Below are 18,084 nucleotides of genomic sequence, written 5' to 3'. Positions count from 1 at the left end.
CCTCCATTTCCAGCAATTTGTCCTCTCCCTGGGCCCCCATGTCCATCCTTGTCCCTCTCTGCCCTTCCCTCCTCCATCCATAGCCAGCAATCCTCCTCTATCCCCTCCCCTCCATTTCCAGCAAATTGTCCTCTCCCTGGGCCCCCATGTCCATCCTTGTCCCTCTCTGCCCTTCCCTGCTGCATCCATAGCTAGCAATCCTCCTCTCTCCCCTCCCCTTCCAGCAATTTGTCCTCTCCCTGGGCCCTGCTGCTGCCCTCCCATCCATGCCTCTCTGCCCTCCCATCCATGCCTGTCTCTCTGCCCTCCCATCCATGCCTCTCTGCTCTTTCCTCCGCGCCCTGGGGCCTTTAAATCTTTTACTTCCGGTCGCAGCAGCGTCAGTGAAAGCGGAGCGCTGCCGACGTCTCCCCTTCGCGCTCTTGGTTCTCTCAGTGTCCGCCTTCTTCTGACATCAGAAGAAGGCGGGACACTGAGGGAACCAATGAGTGCAAGGGAAGGGAGACGTCGGCAGCGCTTTCACTGACGCTGCTGCGACCAGGTAAAAGATTTAAAGGCCTCGGCGGCGCGGGGCGAGGGTAAGCACTGCGGCGGTGCCCCCCTGCGGCGCTTACCCCGCTTACCGCGTCGGCACGGCCCTGTACCTATTTATATGTTACATCTTTGCTTTACCCTTCACTATCAATTAAAATGTTCTATTACATATGTGTTGACATTGTAAGTAGTATACTGTGCCATACTTTGTATTTTTATTTGAATATTTTTACTGCTGTAATTGCCTATTGCTCATGTTTGATCTATTCTTACAATTCCTTCAAAAAGGTGGTAAATAAAGCCTAATAAATACATCAATAATAAATAAATATGTATACATGAAGTGAACCAAGTAAAATACTTGAAAATATGGAAAAATATGGAAAATTTTGGAAAATACATAAATCAACCATTTAAAAAAAAAATTGGGGCTGTTCACATCACTTGTGTTCGCAGACTCCCATGCACCTTGGAGACACATTGATATAATTGTATTGCGTTTCAGGTGTTAGTGATGTGCTGTGATCTGTGTTATGTACGTTTTGATTGTATTTTATTTTGTTGAGTAAATCTACATTCTTTTTCCATGCTCTTTGGAAGACAGCTTGCTCATAAGAGAATCAAATAGAATACTTCTCAACAGGAGTCATTTGCTAGCAGCAGTCCTCACATTCCCATTGAGCATCAGTTTAAAATTAAGCTCTATATATGCTGACTTTTATTTTCTTTAGAGCTAAAGATAAATGTCCACAGATTGGTTAGCAACAAACAGTATCCTTAGCTGGTTCTCAAATCCAGTATCCTCAGAAGTGCTGATGGAAGCATTATATTCTTTCAACTTCCTAGGGACATGATTAATGGTAGTCCTTTAATCTCCATCTCCAAAGCGTTTGTGAATTAATCATTTACACATCTATACTAGTTGATAGAGTTGTACAGTTCTTAATTGGCTTGTTTGCTTCTTCCTCTAGGAGCTGATAACAACCCTTTACATCGGCTTTTTGGGTCTGATTTTCTCTTCCTATTTCGTCTATCTTGCTGAAAAAGATGCTGTGGATGATTCAGGAGAGACCCAGTTTGGCAGCTATGCAGATGCCCTGTGGTGGGGAGTAGTAAGTTACTTACAGCTTTACTGTACCAAGGAACACTCTGGTCTGCAGAAGTGCTCAGGTGCTGGGTTCTTCTTAGTACAGCTATGGGTGCTCTGTTTTAAGGGCTGGTGGTAAGATGACTTTAAAAAGCAGCTGGGTCAATCTTGCTTTTCTTACTTTTGCCTTATAGATTTCTGGATGTTTTTCATATACAAAACTTGGAAAAAGACTTGAAAACCCAGGAGTGTCTTGGATATTCCTGGCAATCTAATGGCAGTGGGTCACCTAAGCCCGCAGCTTTTAAGAATGGTGAATTGTTGACAATCCTGTGGTAATGCAGTCTGTCTTTTACTGTGAGAACACATTACCTGAGTGATCTCTTTGTGATGTTTTCATATACACACTGGAGCAACTAAAATGTAGAATTTCACTCCTGCTTGGTTCTATTTCTTATCCTGTCAGCACCTTATGAGAAGAAAAAAACAACAGCAGAGGTGAGGAGAGTGACTGGAAATCTTTAGTGACAATTCCTCAATATGGCTCGACACAGCCGTGTTTCGGTGATAGGGCCTGCGTCAGGAGTCTGATTTTCTCACAGACGGCTCCCTATATCTTTGGCAGGAGAATTGTCATTAAAGATCTCCAGCCACTCTCATCACCTCTACTGTTGTTTTTTCTTGTTAGTTTTGCACAGAGTATGGACTCTTGCTTGCATGTTTGTCAGCAGCTTATTTCCATATCATGCCAGATCATCGGTTCTCAACCCAATTCTCAGGGCATAGCCAGCCAGTCAGGTTTTCAGGATATCCACAATGCATTTGCATGAGATAAAGTTGCATGCACTACCTCCATTGTATGCGAATTTATCTCATACATATTCACTGTGGATATCCTGAAAACCTGACTGGCTAGGCGTGTCCTGAGAACTGGGTTAAGGACCACTGTGCTATATCTTGGTCCAATTCAGATTTTTGGATTTCTTTCCAGGATTCTCAGGTAGAGATGCTCATATATTCCTGTGGGCATCTCTAGCGTTTAGTGCCTCCTAAAAATGCTAACTTGCCTTTGTAAAAGACCCCCTAAGTTACTTGCATAAGCGGGAGCCCCATCCATGTGTGTGCCCCCTTGATTTTACGCACTGCGCCACTTGCGCACATCGTTTCAGAATAGCGCTTAGTCGCCCTGCTAGTACTGTCACTGGTAAGTGTACACATACATAAGTGTTTATTTGTGCATTTATGTGTGTGAAGGGCACATTACATACAGGCACCCCATTATAGAATTGCCCTTTTATTGTCCTATGGGATGCATTGGAACAGTCTTGAACTTGCTGACACTGTGATTTCAAATTACCCAAACTAAGTAAATTAGCAAGGATGAGCCCCAGTCCTAGTTTAACTTCTCATAGGCAGCTTTGGGAATAATCTTTGCTTTAGTTCTTCTTTCTTGCCTGATGGCAGCATTATCAAGAGACAAAAAGTTACTTGGGAGTGTTATTAACAGCAATGAGAGAGGTGAAGTCCTGACGCAGCGGTGAGAGAGCTGCAAAATGCTGGCCTCATCAGAGCACAGAGTGTTGGCTGTTTCTAGTGACAAGAAAAACTGCTGTGCGATAAGGGGTTTAACAATGATACGTTCCTTTAAAGATAAGTGAATTTTTGCACACATTTAAGATTTTTTTGCTGCAGAAAGAGTTGTCTAAAGTTGTTCTAAAGAATTATAAGCTGCAGATCCCAGAGAGACATTCGAACTTCAAGACAATAAAGGAGAGGTTTTTCAGCCAATGATTGAAAAGGGGATGGAATTCCTCTCTATGAAGGAAGCTAAACAGGTTAGGACTCATAGCTTGGGAAAGAGACGGATGAGTGGAGATTGAGGTCTACAAAATCCTGAGTGGTGTAGAATGAGTTGAAGTAAATCATTCCAAAAGTACAAAGACACTCAAGGAAGTTACATGGAAATACTTTTAAAACAATTAGGAGAAAATATTTTTTCACTCAATGAATAGTTAAGCTCTGGAAGGGGCTAAATGGACCATTGTTCTTACCCAGTATAGCTACTCTTATGTTCTTATGAAAATGGGAGTTTGCTTCTGAGGCTCTACTTCTATCAGAACTACTGAACTCTCACTCTCACTGTGAGCCCGTATTTCCATCAGAACTGCTGAGCTCCCACTCTCACTGTAAGCCTGCACTTACTTTAAACTGTTAAGCTCCTACTTTTATAGCAGTTTACACTCTTATTAGAGCTGCTGAGCTCCAACCTTTATTGTAGCCTGCTCTTGGGGAAGGCTTTCCTCAGCCATCATCTTTCACAACATAATTTCAAACCAGGCAGACGGGTTGGTGATACCAGAAAGCACCTCCCACAATAGGCAGCTTGCTTCTGAGGCTCTACTTCTATCAGAACTGCTGAACTCTCACTCTCACTGTGAGCCTGTATTCCCATCAGAACTGCTGAGCTCCCACTCTCACTGTAAGCCTGACTTATAGGTGTCCAGGACTTCATTCCTGAGCATCTGACTGTGAGTAACCTATCCTATATAATAAAACACACCTCCAACATTCTGAAGCTAACTGCATGGCTGAGGCATTCCTGCTCTCTGTATCCATCTCCTGAATTGACATCACGTACTTCCGGGTTCGTCACAAGCAGAAGTGACCAACCACACGAGGTTTCTCGGCTTCAGCATGTTGGAGGTGCATTCTATTAAATAGAATTGGGCAGTTCCTTGAAGCACAGCCAGAGCTCAGCGTCCTGCATAGTAACGCTTAGACACCAGAGAGGGGGGGGGGGGGGGGGCTGACACCAGAGGGAGGGAGGGGGGCCTGACACCAGAGAGGGGGGGAGGTATCTCTGTCACACACACACTCTCTCTCTCTCTCTCTCTCTCTCTCTCTCTCTCACACTCTCTCTCTCTCTCTCTCTCTCTCTCACACACACTCTCTCTCTCACAGTCAATGTCTTTCTCTCTCTCACTCTCACACACTGTCTCTCACACACTCTGTCTCACACTGTATCACATTCAGTCTCTATGTGTCACACAGTCACTCAAACACTCTCTTGGTCTCATACACTCAGTCTCACAGAGACTCTGTGTCACACACACACACACTGTATCTGTGTGAAACACACACTGTCTCACATACGCACTTGCACACACTCTCATTCTCACACACACACACACACACACACTCTCTCTCTCACAAACACACTCGCAGCCAGACTCATTCTCTCTCACACACACACACACACTCGCACATTCACTCTCTCTCTCACACACAGTCACTCTCACATACACTCTCTCAAACATACACACTCCGAGGAAAACCTTGCTAGCGCCCGTTTCATTTGTGTCAGAAACGGGCCTTTTTTACTAGTATATCCTAAATTGACACCAAAATGAACACAATCAAAATACTTCTGGTAATCTACTCCCTTTCACTGATCCACCTAGCACTATCCATCCCACTCATAGAACATTAATTCATACACACCCTACAAAATCACCAAAGACTGATCAGACATTCCACACTCCACCAAACTGACTCTCATCATCTAAAGGAAAACTATCTAAACATGGACATCACCAACAAAATGAGAGGAAAGACCACAACAAACACACATCACCCAAGGAACAACAAGTAACAAAAATCCACATAACACCAAACCTAGAAGCCCCATACCAAAACATCCAGGTAGACTACATCAATGCTAGATCCGTAATCAACAAAACAACAACAATATCAGATTGGATCACCTCAGAAAACCACGATCTCATCTTTATCAATGAAACATGGATTCACAACCAAAGCGACCCCATAATCCTTGAACTGTGCCCGTCAGGTTACAAAATCACCCACCGAAGCAGATCAGAAAAGAGAGGTGGAGGCATAGCACTAATATACCGAGAAAAATTCACCACCAAAACCACAGCCGCCTCCATAACCCCCCAACTAGAAATTGCCTCATTTAGAATCCATAACAACTCCCTAACCGATCACCTGAATTGCGTATTATTCTACAGACCACCCGGCAACTAGAAGGAAAGTCAGCTCACCTTCATGGACTTCATATCAAACAACTGTGTAAATAACAACAACATACTGCTACTAGGCGACATTAACCTTCACCTAGAAGACCCCAACTTCACAAACGCACTTGAATGTAAAGACTTCCTACAGTCCTGGGATTTTAAGTGGCCCCACATGCAAACTACCCATATCAAAGGACATACATTGGACCTCCTATCACATAAACTACCTACAGACAATAATCTATTAATAATAGACATCAAATGACAGCAATACCTTGGACTGACCATTACAAACTGAACCTAACTCTAAACTGGCGGAAGAAGGGCTCAAACAGTACACCAGAACATACTACTTACACTACAAGAGGGCAAATCGATCCACAAATATTCTGGCAACAAATATATGACAATGAATGGACAACACGCACGGATTCCATACTTTATCTCAACCACTGGGATGGCAGATGCAACAGCGTACTAAACAAAATAGACCCTTAAAAACAAAAATATTAAAAGACAAAACACTATACCTTGGTTCAATGACGAACTAAAAAAACTCAAAACACAATCTAGAAAACTTGAACGAGTATGGAGAAAGACAAAAGATGAACACACACTCAACGCATGGAAACAAATACATAGAAAATACAAATATGCAATAAAACAAACCAAAAGGTCCTACTACAAAACCAAATTAGGACCGGACTACAAAGATATGAAGAAACTATTCCAACTCATAAATAAGTTACTAGACACCACCCCTCTCACCACAACCAACACAGACATCCCACCTGCAGACAAACTTGCTAACTACTTTAACGAAAAAATAATAAAACTACGCAGCACACTTCCTCATCACAATACCGACATCAAAATCTTCTTCAACGATCTGGACCCATCCTCCGAAGGATACCCAGCTGACCGCATTTGGACAACATTTAATCTCCTCAGCACCGAATCAGTTATACAAGCGACTCACAGGTTCGCCAAGACCCACTGCAAACTGGATACATGTCCTGTAATTAGGGGTCTAAAACCCCAGACTCCATAATATCTGCTCTCCCTCATAGATATAAATATATAAATACAATTCTATATTATCTAACAGTGTCCACCACATAGTACATAGAATTACTTATAATATAAAGAAGGAGAGACAGACACAGAAGGCTATTTTAGAGTATATGAGAAAAAGTTTCTTTATTATCTTACCAATTGTGCTTATTATAGTTATTTCAGATTAGGCAGTACCAGGGGCGTATCTGGACTTCGCCGTTAGGGGGGTCCAGAGCCGAGGTGAGGGGGCACATTTTAGGCCCCCCCTCCGCCACTGCCGACACCCCCGCCAACGCCAGAACCACCTCCAACAACTGTGGCCCGCCTGCCGACGACCCCCCCGCCCACCGTCGCCGTGACGTCGTCTACCTTTGCTGTTGGGGGACCCCCGCCAGCCAAGTCTTCTTGCTTCATTTGGTTTCTGAGTCTGTCTGACGTCAGACAGACTCAGAAACCAAACGAAGCAAGAAGACTTCGGCTGGTGGGGGTTGGGGTCCCCCGCCAGCAAAGGTAGCAGACGGCGATGGCAGGTTGATGGCGGGTTGGTGGCAGGAGGGAGGTTGAGAGGGTCATTGGCAGGGGGGTCCAGGGCCAAATCTAGGGGGGCCCTGGCCCCTGTGGCCCCATAGCAGCTACGCCCCTGGGCAGTACAGCAAATCAAGGCAAGTCAATCAGTACAGGCCTCAGGCATTTTCTCAGAGAGATAGTTATACCAGCCACAAGAACGTGAACACACAGTAAAACATCTCTGATTCCTATTACTTAGGTTACATCTTTTATACTTTTTCCTTTACATTGCAATCTATTGAGGCCGCGTCAAAATACATCATTTTCTCCGCCTTCCCAAACTTCCCCTAACACCACTTTCGGGATAGATTCTAGTTCTGCATTTACACCATCTGGCTTTCTGTTTATTAGCACTTATTTCTTAGGTAATCTATATTCTTAATTATGATTCACAATAAATCATCACTTTTTCTGTGTACTCAGGGTCATTCGTGTTTGTAAAGTCAAACCACAAGTTTTACGTAAGTACATAAGTAATGCCATACTGGGAAAAGACCAAGGGTCCATCGAGCCCAGCATCCTGTCCACGACAGCGGCCAATCCAGGCCAAGGGCACCTGGCAAGCTTCCCAAACGTACAAACATTCTATACATGTTATTCCTGGAATTGTGGATGTTTCCCAAGTCCATTTAGTAGCGGTTTATGGACTTGTCCTTTAGGAAACCGTCCAACCCCTTTTTAAACTCTGCTAAGCTAACCGCCTTCACCACTTTCTCCGGCAACGAATTCCAGAGTTTAATTATAGGTTGGGTGAAGAAAAAGTTTCTCAGATTTGTTTTAAATTTAGTACACTGTAGTTTCATCACATGCCCCCTAGTCCTAGTATTTTTGGAAAGCGTGAACAGAAGCTTCACATCCACCTGTTCCACTCCACTCATTATTTTATATACCTCTATCATGTCTCCACTCAGCCGTCTCTTCTCCAAGCTGAATAGCCCTAGTCTCCTTAATCTTTTGTTATTCTTCACTTCGCTCCAAGTTCCCCTATATAACATATCCATTACTATATTCCTTTTCCATTAGATGGCTCTATTGTCGCTTTACAGATATCAAAAAGTCCCTTGTTTAATGGAGCAGTTGCTAACAGCCATGCTCTTATCTCATGTTTGCATTGTTGTGACACAAGGAACATCTGTGCTGTGTGACAAAGTTCATTAGAGCACTTCTTCTTTCAAAATGAGCTTTACAAACTTGTTTTATGCAATCCTTTTAACCTTGAGGCCTAGCTACTCACACACAGAAATGGTAATACTGCATATAGGGTCACAGGGCATGTCCAGCATAGGCCTGAAGCCCCCCATATTAACAGTCCCACTCATCTACACAAGTCTGGCCCAGACCGCTTCATAGCAGACCTTACATCCCATCTAAACTTCATGTTACAACAAGGTCTCTTCGCTGAGGAACTTGGCAACATCCTACTCACCCCAATAGCAAAAGACGCCAAGAAAAGCACAAACGATATCACCAATTACCGCCCAGTTGCGTCTATCCCATTAGTAGTAAAAATGATGGAGAGCTTAGTGACTGAACAGCTTAAGGAATACCTGGACAAGTTCTCAATATTACATAAGTCACAATCTGGATTCTGATCCCACCATAGCACCGAAACTGTCCTAGTCACCCTCCTGGCCAAATTCAAACAGGAGATTGCCACAGGCAAAAGCATACATCTCCTCCAGTTCGACATGTCGAGCGCATTCGACATGGTAAACCACAATATACTACTCAGAATATTAGGCCACTTCGGGATTGAAGGAAACGTACTTAACTGGATCAAAGACTTTCTAACCACCAGAACTTATCAAGTAATATCAAAGTCAAACATATCACCACCGTGGAAAGCAGTCTGCAGAGTACCTCAAGGATCACCATTATCACCAATACTCTTCAACATGATGATGATTCCACTGGCACAGTCCTTATACATACGGAGGCCTTAACCCATTCATTTACGCAGATGATGTTACAATATACATCCCCTTCAGATATGATCTGACAGAAATAACCAGCAAAATCAACGATAGTCTGAACATCATGGACTCCTGGGTAAACTCATTCCAACTGAAATTGAACACCGAAAAAACACATTGCCTCATCCTCTCCTCTCCATATAACAAATACAAACCCTCTCCAGGACATATCCTCCCTACCTCGGACAGTTTGAAAATACTCGGTGTCACACTCGATCGCAACCTTACCCTAGAGAGCCAACTAAACTCTGTAACAAAAAAAAAATGTTCTATTCAATGTGGAAGCTCAAACGATTAAAACCTTTCTTCCCAAGAGCAACTTTTCGATACCTAATACAATCAATGGTCCTAAGCCATGCAGATTATTGCAAAAGAATCTACGTGGGCTACAAAGAACAACTCATAAAAAAACTCCAGACCGCCCAAAATACAGCAGCCAGGCTGATATTCAGCAAAACACGCTTCGAAAGTGCCAAACCCCTCCGAGAAAAGTTGCATTGGCTCCCAATCAAAGAACAGATCATCTTCAAAATCTGCACCTTAGTCCACGAAATCATGTATGGTGTAGTCCCAGGATACATGACAAACCTTATAGACTTACCAATAAGAAACAAAGTCAGATCATCAAGATCCTACCTAAACCTACACTACCCAAATTGCAAAAGACTGAAATACAAAAGAACTTACTACTACTACTTATCATTTCTGTAGCGCTACAAGGCATACGCAGCGCTGTACACCATACAAAGAAAGACAGTCCCTGCTCAAAGAGCTTACAATCTAGATAAGACAGGGTAACAGGCAGAACAATAAGGGTAAGGGAATAAAGAGGTGAGGATAAAAGGACAGGGCAGGTGAGTGGTGGTTAGGAGTCAAAAGCAGCTGGCTTCTCCTACATAAGCGCACAACTATGGAATGGGCTCCCAAAAGCTGTGAAAACAATCCACGACCACTTGAACTTCAGGAAATCACTAAAAACCTACCTCTTGAAAAAGGCCTACCCCAACGACCCTACGTAACCCTCTTCACCTACCAACACAGCATGACTATGATCGAACAGGACATCACGCAATCTTCATCCATTCCGACCCTCCACTTATACCTCATACGATCACTATACAACTTTGTATTTGTTATTCACCGACTAGGCAAACGCCTTTGACGGTACTAGGTAAGCCACATTGAGCCTGCAAATAGGTGGGAAAATGCAACACATAAATAAAATACGCTATAAGCACAGCAATTCTTACAGTTGTGGTTACCTGAGTTTTCTGAGGCTTTTCCTATCCTGGAGATAATAGAGGTTAAATATAAAAATAGAGAAATAAAAAAAAATAAAACAAAAAATTGTTATATGGTATGAAGAATATTATGGAATAAATCTGGGATATTTCACGTTATATGTTATTACAGTGGGATTTCATTTGGACATGTCTATTGATTAGTCAGCACAGGTGGTATTGACCAGAACTGAGGTGAGTACAATAGGATTGTGCCAATTGCCTCACGTGTCTGTGCTGATTATTTCACCTTGGCTATGATCTAACAACTTCACTCATGCACGGACTGCCAGATGATTCAAATTGAGCCAGCAGGTTCTTGTAATTAGGGCTCTGTTTCTCATTTTCATTTTCTGCCATTCAGCATAGATAACTTAGACCTTATGGAACAATATGGTGTATAACACACTGAAACAGACAGAATAATAAGGGTAAGGGAATAAAGAGGTGAGGATAAAAGGACAGGGCAGGTGAGTGGTGGTTAGGAGTCAAAAGCAGCCGGCTTCTCCTAGGAGTGGCCTAGTGGTTAGGGTGGTGGACTTTGGTCCTGGGGAACTGAGGAACTGAGTTCGATTCCCGGCACAGGCAGCTCCTTGTGAATCTGGGCAAGTCACTTAACCCTCCTTTGCCTGCCGCATTGAGCCTGCCATGAGTGGGAAAGCGCAGGGTACAAATGTAACAAAAAAAAAAAGTTGTATCTGGGTCCAATTACTGAGATAAAACAAATAGTTGAGGGCTTTATTATTGTGCTAAAAATAACGTTCAGTGCAGAAGCCTTGGTTAGGAAGGCATATTTTCAAAGCACTTTGACTTACAAAGATCCATAATAACCTATGGAACTTTGTAAGTCTAAGTGTTTGAAAATGAGCCCCCATTGGTGTAACAAAGTTAAAAATGATACAAGATACTTTCTTTGGCTCTTTTTTTAAACCCAGAGGGCCCGATATCCAGCGACAATATACGTTTTGCTGACCGCCAATGATGATGTACCTGGAAATTCATATCTGAGCTCTGGGATTGAATTTCCAGGTTTCTAGAGCTTATGAAAACATAGCCGGTTAAGTTCAATTTTCAGCACTTAACCAGTTATGAAAAACCACATAAAGGTAGGATGGTTAAGGGCTGAATATCGCCACTTATCTGGCTAAGTTCCAATTTCATCTCCGGATGTCATGGTCCCAAGCTTTAAACAAACAGTTACGAACTCTGGAACAACGTGAGCCCTTGGCCTACTGTCGTTGAGCGGCAGCAGGAGGCAAACCCCCTCCCCCCAAGCAGGACTGGACTAACAAGCTTGGCTTGGCTGGAACCGGATGCTGGGCGGACTTGGCTTGACTGGAACAGGATTCAGGATTTTCAAACAAGCTTGGCAGGAACAGGATTCAGGATACTCAAGCAGGATTCAGGATTTTCAAACAAACTTGGCAGGAACAGGATTCAGTATACTGAAGCAGGATTCAGGATTTTCAAACAAGCTTGGCAGGAACCGGATTCAGGATACCCAAACAAGCTTGGCTGGAACAGGATACAGTATACTCAAACAGGATTCAGGATTTTCAAACAAGCTTGGCAGGAACAGAAGCTGAAAGCAAACAGGGCAGAGACCAGCAGGAAGGGGACTGGAGCTGAAGACAAACAGGGCAGACACAAGCAGGATACAAAGCTGACCCACACAGACAAACAGAGCTAAGGTAGAGGGGACTATAACAAGCAAGGCAGACTAGGCAGGACACAAAGCTGACCTACACAGACAAACAACAGAACTATGGCTAAAGGCTGAACCTAGCACACAAACAGATGGAGAAGAATAGAAGCAGAAGTGCACACAGGCACCCTAAACAAGGAATCAAGACAGAAGTGCCCACAGACACACAGACTAGAACAAAGCAGAAGTGCTACACTGCACACAGACTAACCTGGAGACCTTTGGCATTGCAAAGGCACTGAATGAAAGTGCATCACTTCCTTATAAACAGGACAGAGGCAGGAAATACACACTGAACACCAAAGTGAGGCTTGAAACACACAGGAAGTGGAAACCCTACAGGACAGAGGCAGGATATACACAGAACCCAAAGTGAGGCTTGAAACACAGAGGAAGTGGAAACCCTACAGACAGTAGCCAGCACAGCAGCTGACCATCGGAACATAAGGTGAGTCAGAGAGAGATCACAACCACAATCGTGACACCGCAATGCCCCCAGAATAGCCAGTTTCAGCTTGGATGCTAACCAGGCATCTTCAACAGCACTATCTGGTTAAGTTCCACTGAAAATGCCTAGTTAGTCCTGGCCAGGTGGTTTATCCTGGCTGCTAAAAAAGTTTTGAACGTCCAGAATTTCTATTGACGCGATCAGTTGGTAGACTCCCAGTGAACATTGTAATGCTAGAGAGGGACCATCGGCATGAGGACCAAAAGTAACCAAACAGCCACTTCCTTTTCTTCACAAGGGATGATTCTGTAACTGCGCATTTAGGCACCAAAAGTAAAAGGGTTTATTCTGTTATGTGATCATAGTATCAATGCAAGAGACCGATTATTTACGTAAGCCCAATATTGAGGAAAAAAGTTTTTCTAGGCGGAAAAAGCCTCAAGAAGCACCTTTTCCACTATCTAGGCGGAAGAAGGGCTAGGACTTCATCATCAGCAAAAAACCTCCTGATGTCAATAGCTTGTCTTTTAGTTATAGTAATCACAACGGGGAACCTCAACCACAGACACAATACCGTTCCTCTCCGTTAACTTTCAAAAGAAGTACTTAGCTTGAGGAGCGGGTCTTCCTTCAGTGTTCCTCCGTGTGTCGGACCGTGGTCAATGGTGGCCTCCATTTTGCCACTGCTGCATCAGAACCACAGGTCACTTATTATTCAGTACGGTATGCCGACGGATCACAAAAGATCCTCCTAGAAAAACTTTTTTCCTCAATATTGGGCTTACGTAAATAACCGGTCTCTTGCATTGATACTAAGAGTAACTACCTGGAGTGGAGACTTGGTCCCTTATATCATTATAGTTCAACATTATGTGCTCAACCATTTACCCCCTGATTCTATTAAAGTTGCCAAAAATTGCACGTGCAAATTTGGACGTATACTCAATGTGCATGTGTAAGTTAATTGAATAATGAGACAATAATAATTGGCTTTTTTTACAAGCAATTATTGGCACTAATTGAAATGCATTAACATTTATGTACATAAATTTAGGCACATGAACCATGCCTACATTTTCTGAATGTCCCGGAAAAGGGGGTGCAGAAATGGGAGGGTCATGGGTATTTTGGGGCAGAGCATGGGCGTGGATTTGAGTTGCGTGCACAATTATAGAATGGGGGGGGGGGCACGCATAAATATAGGTGGGGCATTTGTACCATGTTTTCATTGGTGCAAATGGATGCACCTAAATTTACATGCAATCCCTGTGCTTAAGTGCTGTTCTATAAACTGTGCCTAACTTTAGGCACAGCTTATAGAATAGAACTTAAACAGGGTTTTTTGTTGCTGATGTTTTTTTAGGTGTGGTTTGTAGAATTTACCCCTTAGCACATAATTTTAGAATACTACTACTACTACTACTTGACATTTCTAAAGCGCTACTAGGGTTACGCAGCGCTGTACAATTTAACATAGAAGGACAGTCCCTGCTCAAAGGAGCTTACAATCTAAAGGACAAATGTACAGTCAGTCAAATAGGGGCAGTCTAGATTTTCTGAAAGGTATAAAGGTTAGGTGCCGAAAGCAACATTGAAGAGGTGGGCTTTGAGCAAGGATTTGAAGATGGGTAGGGAGGGGGCTTGGCGTAAAGGCTCAGGAAGTTGATTCCAAGCATAGGATGAGGCGAGGCAGAATGAGCGGAGCCTGGAGTTGGCGGTGGTGGAGAAGGGTACTGAGAGAAGGGATTTGTCCTGTGAGCGGAGGTTACGGGCGGGAACGTAAGGGGAAATGAGGGTAGAGAGATAATGAGGGGCTGCAGACTGAGTGCATTTGTAGGTAAGAAGGAGAAGCTTGAACTGTATGCGGTATCTGATTGGAAGCCAGTGAAGAGACCTGAGAAGAGGGGTGATATGAGTATATCGGTTCAGGCGGAATATAAGACGTGCAGCAGAGTTCTGAACAGATTGAAGGGGGGATAGATGGCTAAGTGGGAGGCCAGTAAGGAGTAGGTTGCAGTAGTCAAGGCGAGAGGTAATGAGAGCGTGGACGAGAGTACGGGTGGTGTGCTCAGAGAGGAAAGGGCGAATTTTGCTGATGTTGAAGAGAAAGAAGCGACAGGACTTGCCTATCTGCTGGATATGCGCAGAGAAGGAGAGGGAGGAGTCGAAGATGACTCCGAGGTTGCGGGCAGATGAAACGGGGAGGATGAGGGTGCCATCAACTGAGATAGAGAGTGGAGGAAGAGGAGAAGTGGGTTTTGGTGGAAAGACGATAAGCTCGGTCTTGGACGTGTTCAGTTTCAGGTGGCGGTTGAATAGAACTTAGGATTGCTACTGCCATTTACATGCAAAAGCATGCACTCAGGTAAGTGGATGGCAGTATTCTATAAAGTTAGGTACCCTGTTCTAGAATGAGGTATACCTTGCTGTACATCTCTGCTCAAAATCTAATTATCAGCCCCTGTGTGTAGCAGTGTCATTTTTTTTTTTGTTTAGTCTTTTCATTTTCGCATCTATGTGGCCTCTTATAAAATACTGTACATTCTTTTTTTACATAATTGTGCATGCTGGTAAGTGGGTACAGGGGTGAAGTTTGGGCAGGGCCCACATGCCCATGCCTAGATTCTAAAATACCGCCAATGTGGAGGCATGGACATTTACACCAGGTCCCTTTCTCACAATATACTCTATTGACATCTACACCTGTTTTGGAGCTTTTATTCTATACTGTGATAATTTTTTTTCCATTGCTTGATGATACTATTTGGTGTAGTTCCTCATTTAAATAACATTTGCTCTTTTCTTAGGTGACTGTAACAACTATTGGTTATGGTGACAAGGTACCTCAGACGTGGATAGGAAAAACTATTGCTTCCTGTTTTTCGGTGTTTGCAATTTCATTTTTTGCTCTTCCTGCGGTATGTTGACTTTTAATGGTGATTTGATTGCTGTGTTTATTATAGATCAGAAGGCAAGGAACAGTAAAAAAAAATAAAAGTATAAAATACTTGATGTAGCTGATTAACTTGACGCTGTATTACTTCTTAACATTATGCACAATAGAATCTCTGTAAATAACCATAAATGAACCAAGCATTTAAACAGACTGGGCATCAAAGTGGATTTCTAGCAGATTTTTTCGTAAGATTGGCATGTATGACAGATCCCAATTTAACCATGGAATAGATAGTAACACGTTGCGAGAATTGCAGCATTCTGATAAGTAATTTGTCAATAAATTTGTAAGATAACTTTTGTCTGTTCCATTAGGACATATAACTATAACTGACAGAATCATAAATTTAATCTTCTGTTGTAATAGTAGCTAGTGTACCTCTTCCCAAATCCATCTGATCCCCAGTTAATTGTGTGTATTTTCATTTCCTTAATTTTGCCCAAATCTTCATTTTTCCAAGGCATCCCAACTTAAACTATGTTCTCTTTGAAAAGGTTGACTTATATGGTACCAGTATGATGCATGTCATTGGTGGGGAAGGGATTTATTGTGCATTTGTGTCTGTCAGGGACAGGTGAAGCTCATCCATTCCAGGTATCAATCTTCAAATTTTTGTTTTGAATATCAAAGAGTAGTTTTTCCTCCCCGTCAATAGAAAATATAGTAATAGCCAACTCTTAAGCTAATGTAATGCTTCTATGACCTATAATCATAAGCTTGCACAGATGGAGCACATCAACTGTAGATCATAGTCTCCTCTCCCTCCTGTGTGCCTAACATCAACAGTGAAAACAGAGTAATGGAGCAGCCTTGGATCCTTCATAATTTAATCAAAATCATAAGAGGAGAGCTGAAAGACAACCTAAACATGGTTATAAGAGCAACACTCCTAAAGAAACTGAAGATCCCTTGTGTGCAGTATTCATGAAAAAAAAAATCTTATTTTTTTCTGACTTTATAATCATCTTTGTTTCCTTCTCAGAATAAGTGGTTTCAATGCCAGAAATGAAAGATCTGTCCTCTTTTTAATGGATTCTCCCCATTGTTTTCTGTGGAGTCAGGCTTTGAGGCTGTGCAATGAATAAGTTTGGGCAAACAGTTTTGACTTCTTGCCCTTAGTCTGAACTGACAGCATGGCAGGGGCACACAGAGAACTCCTATTCCTGATTCCAGATGTTGGTGAAGTCAGGAGCAGGACAATGAGGGTCATGCTTACTGCAGTGAAACTAATAATGTATTTTGTGATGTAGAGAAGGGGGCTGGTTCTAAAAGTCATGCAGAGATAATTTAATTGAGTTTTCTGAGATATGTTGTGCCTTTGGGCCATCTCTAACTAGCATAATTACTGCTAGTATATTAGTCTGGTGCCTGTATGTAATAAGTCTGTTTCATTGGCTAGTTCCATAAAGTTTGTAGTTCAAATCCTGCTGAACTTCCCACCTTGGCAGAAAAGACAGGTGCACTCCCTCATTCTGTAACAGGGTACCTAAATTTAAACACTATGAAGGAATTCTATATATGTTGTCCAAAAAAAATCAGTGCCAAAAAAAGCGCTATTTTATAAACCCTGCTTAAAATTAGATGCAGTTCATAGAATAGTGCCTAACTTTAGGCGTGGCCACTTGCACCAATGAAAACATGGCAGAAATGCCCATGCCTAATGTTAGGCACAGATGCCCTTATTCAATAACTACCCACGTAACTTAAAGACCACCCCCGATTTACCCATGACCCGCCCCTTTTTTGACTCGTGCCTATTGTAATTAATTCTAATCAGCACCAATAATTGCTTGTTATAATGCCAATTGGAGCTAATTAGCTTGTTCAATTAAATTGCATGCACAATTTGGATATGTGCCCAAATTTATAGGGCCTGATATTCAGCTGGCGGCAATCAGTGTTTTGCTGTCCGCCACTAGCATTAAACCCAGAAGTTCAGTGCCTGGCCATGTCTGGGCACCGGCATTGAATTTCTGGATTTCTGGAGCTGGCTAACACACAACCAGTTAATTGCGATATTCAGCACTTAAAGGGCTATGGGTTATCACATAAAGATAGTACTTGGCAGTTTTTCTACTGACTGCGTTTACCACATATGTGTGGAAGTTTGCATTTATATCAGCTTAGGGTGATATTTATACAGCAAGGAGCCTGTTCTCACAGCGTTCCTTTTTCTAAGCATCTTGGACCCCTGAGGCAGGCGTTTCTAAGCCAAAACACGTCTCGTGTCTGTTGTCTGTCTTGAAGGCCTAGCTGTGCTTTTTTCTTTGGATAAATATACCCTTACACGTGTGTGCTAGCAAAGTGCTCAGCAGTGATCTATAAAGTGATCAAACAAATGCCTTAGTGCATAAATGCAAGAGGGGAATTAGTTGCAGAGGAGCATAGGTGAGCTCCCACTTAAACACATTGGGCCAGATTCTATATATGACGCTTAA

The 18,084-nt window shown here is 42.8% G+C and overlaps 1 protein-coding gene across 4 annotated transcripts in view; it reads left to right on the top strand.

Moving 5' to 3' along the window:
• Nucleotides 1-18,084, top strand: part of KCNQ1 (potassium voltage-gated channel subfamily Q member 1) — a 1,547,560-nt gene that overhangs the window by 394,171 nt on the left and 1,135,305 nt on the right. For all 4 annotated transcript variants that reach the window (XM_030201128.1, XM_030201127.1, XM_030201126.1 and 1 more), the window contains exons 7-8: nt 1,506-1,646; nt 15,498-15,608. In XM_030201128.1, coding sequence (XP_030056988.1) covers nt 1,506-1,646; nt 15,498-15,608 — 252 coding nt within the window. The remainder of the gene's footprint in view (nt 1-1,505; nt 1,647-15,497; nt 15,609-18,084) is intronic.

This window comes from Microcaecilia unicolor, chromosome 4 (assembly GCF_901765095.1).
Source record: "Microcaecilia unicolor chromosome 4, aMicUni1.1, whole genome shotgun sequence".
Lineage (NCBI taxonomy): Eukaryota > Metazoa > Chordata > Amphibia > Gymnophiona > Siphonopidae > Microcaecilia > Microcaecilia unicolor.
This window is presented reverse-complemented; position numbering and strand designations above follow the sequence as displayed.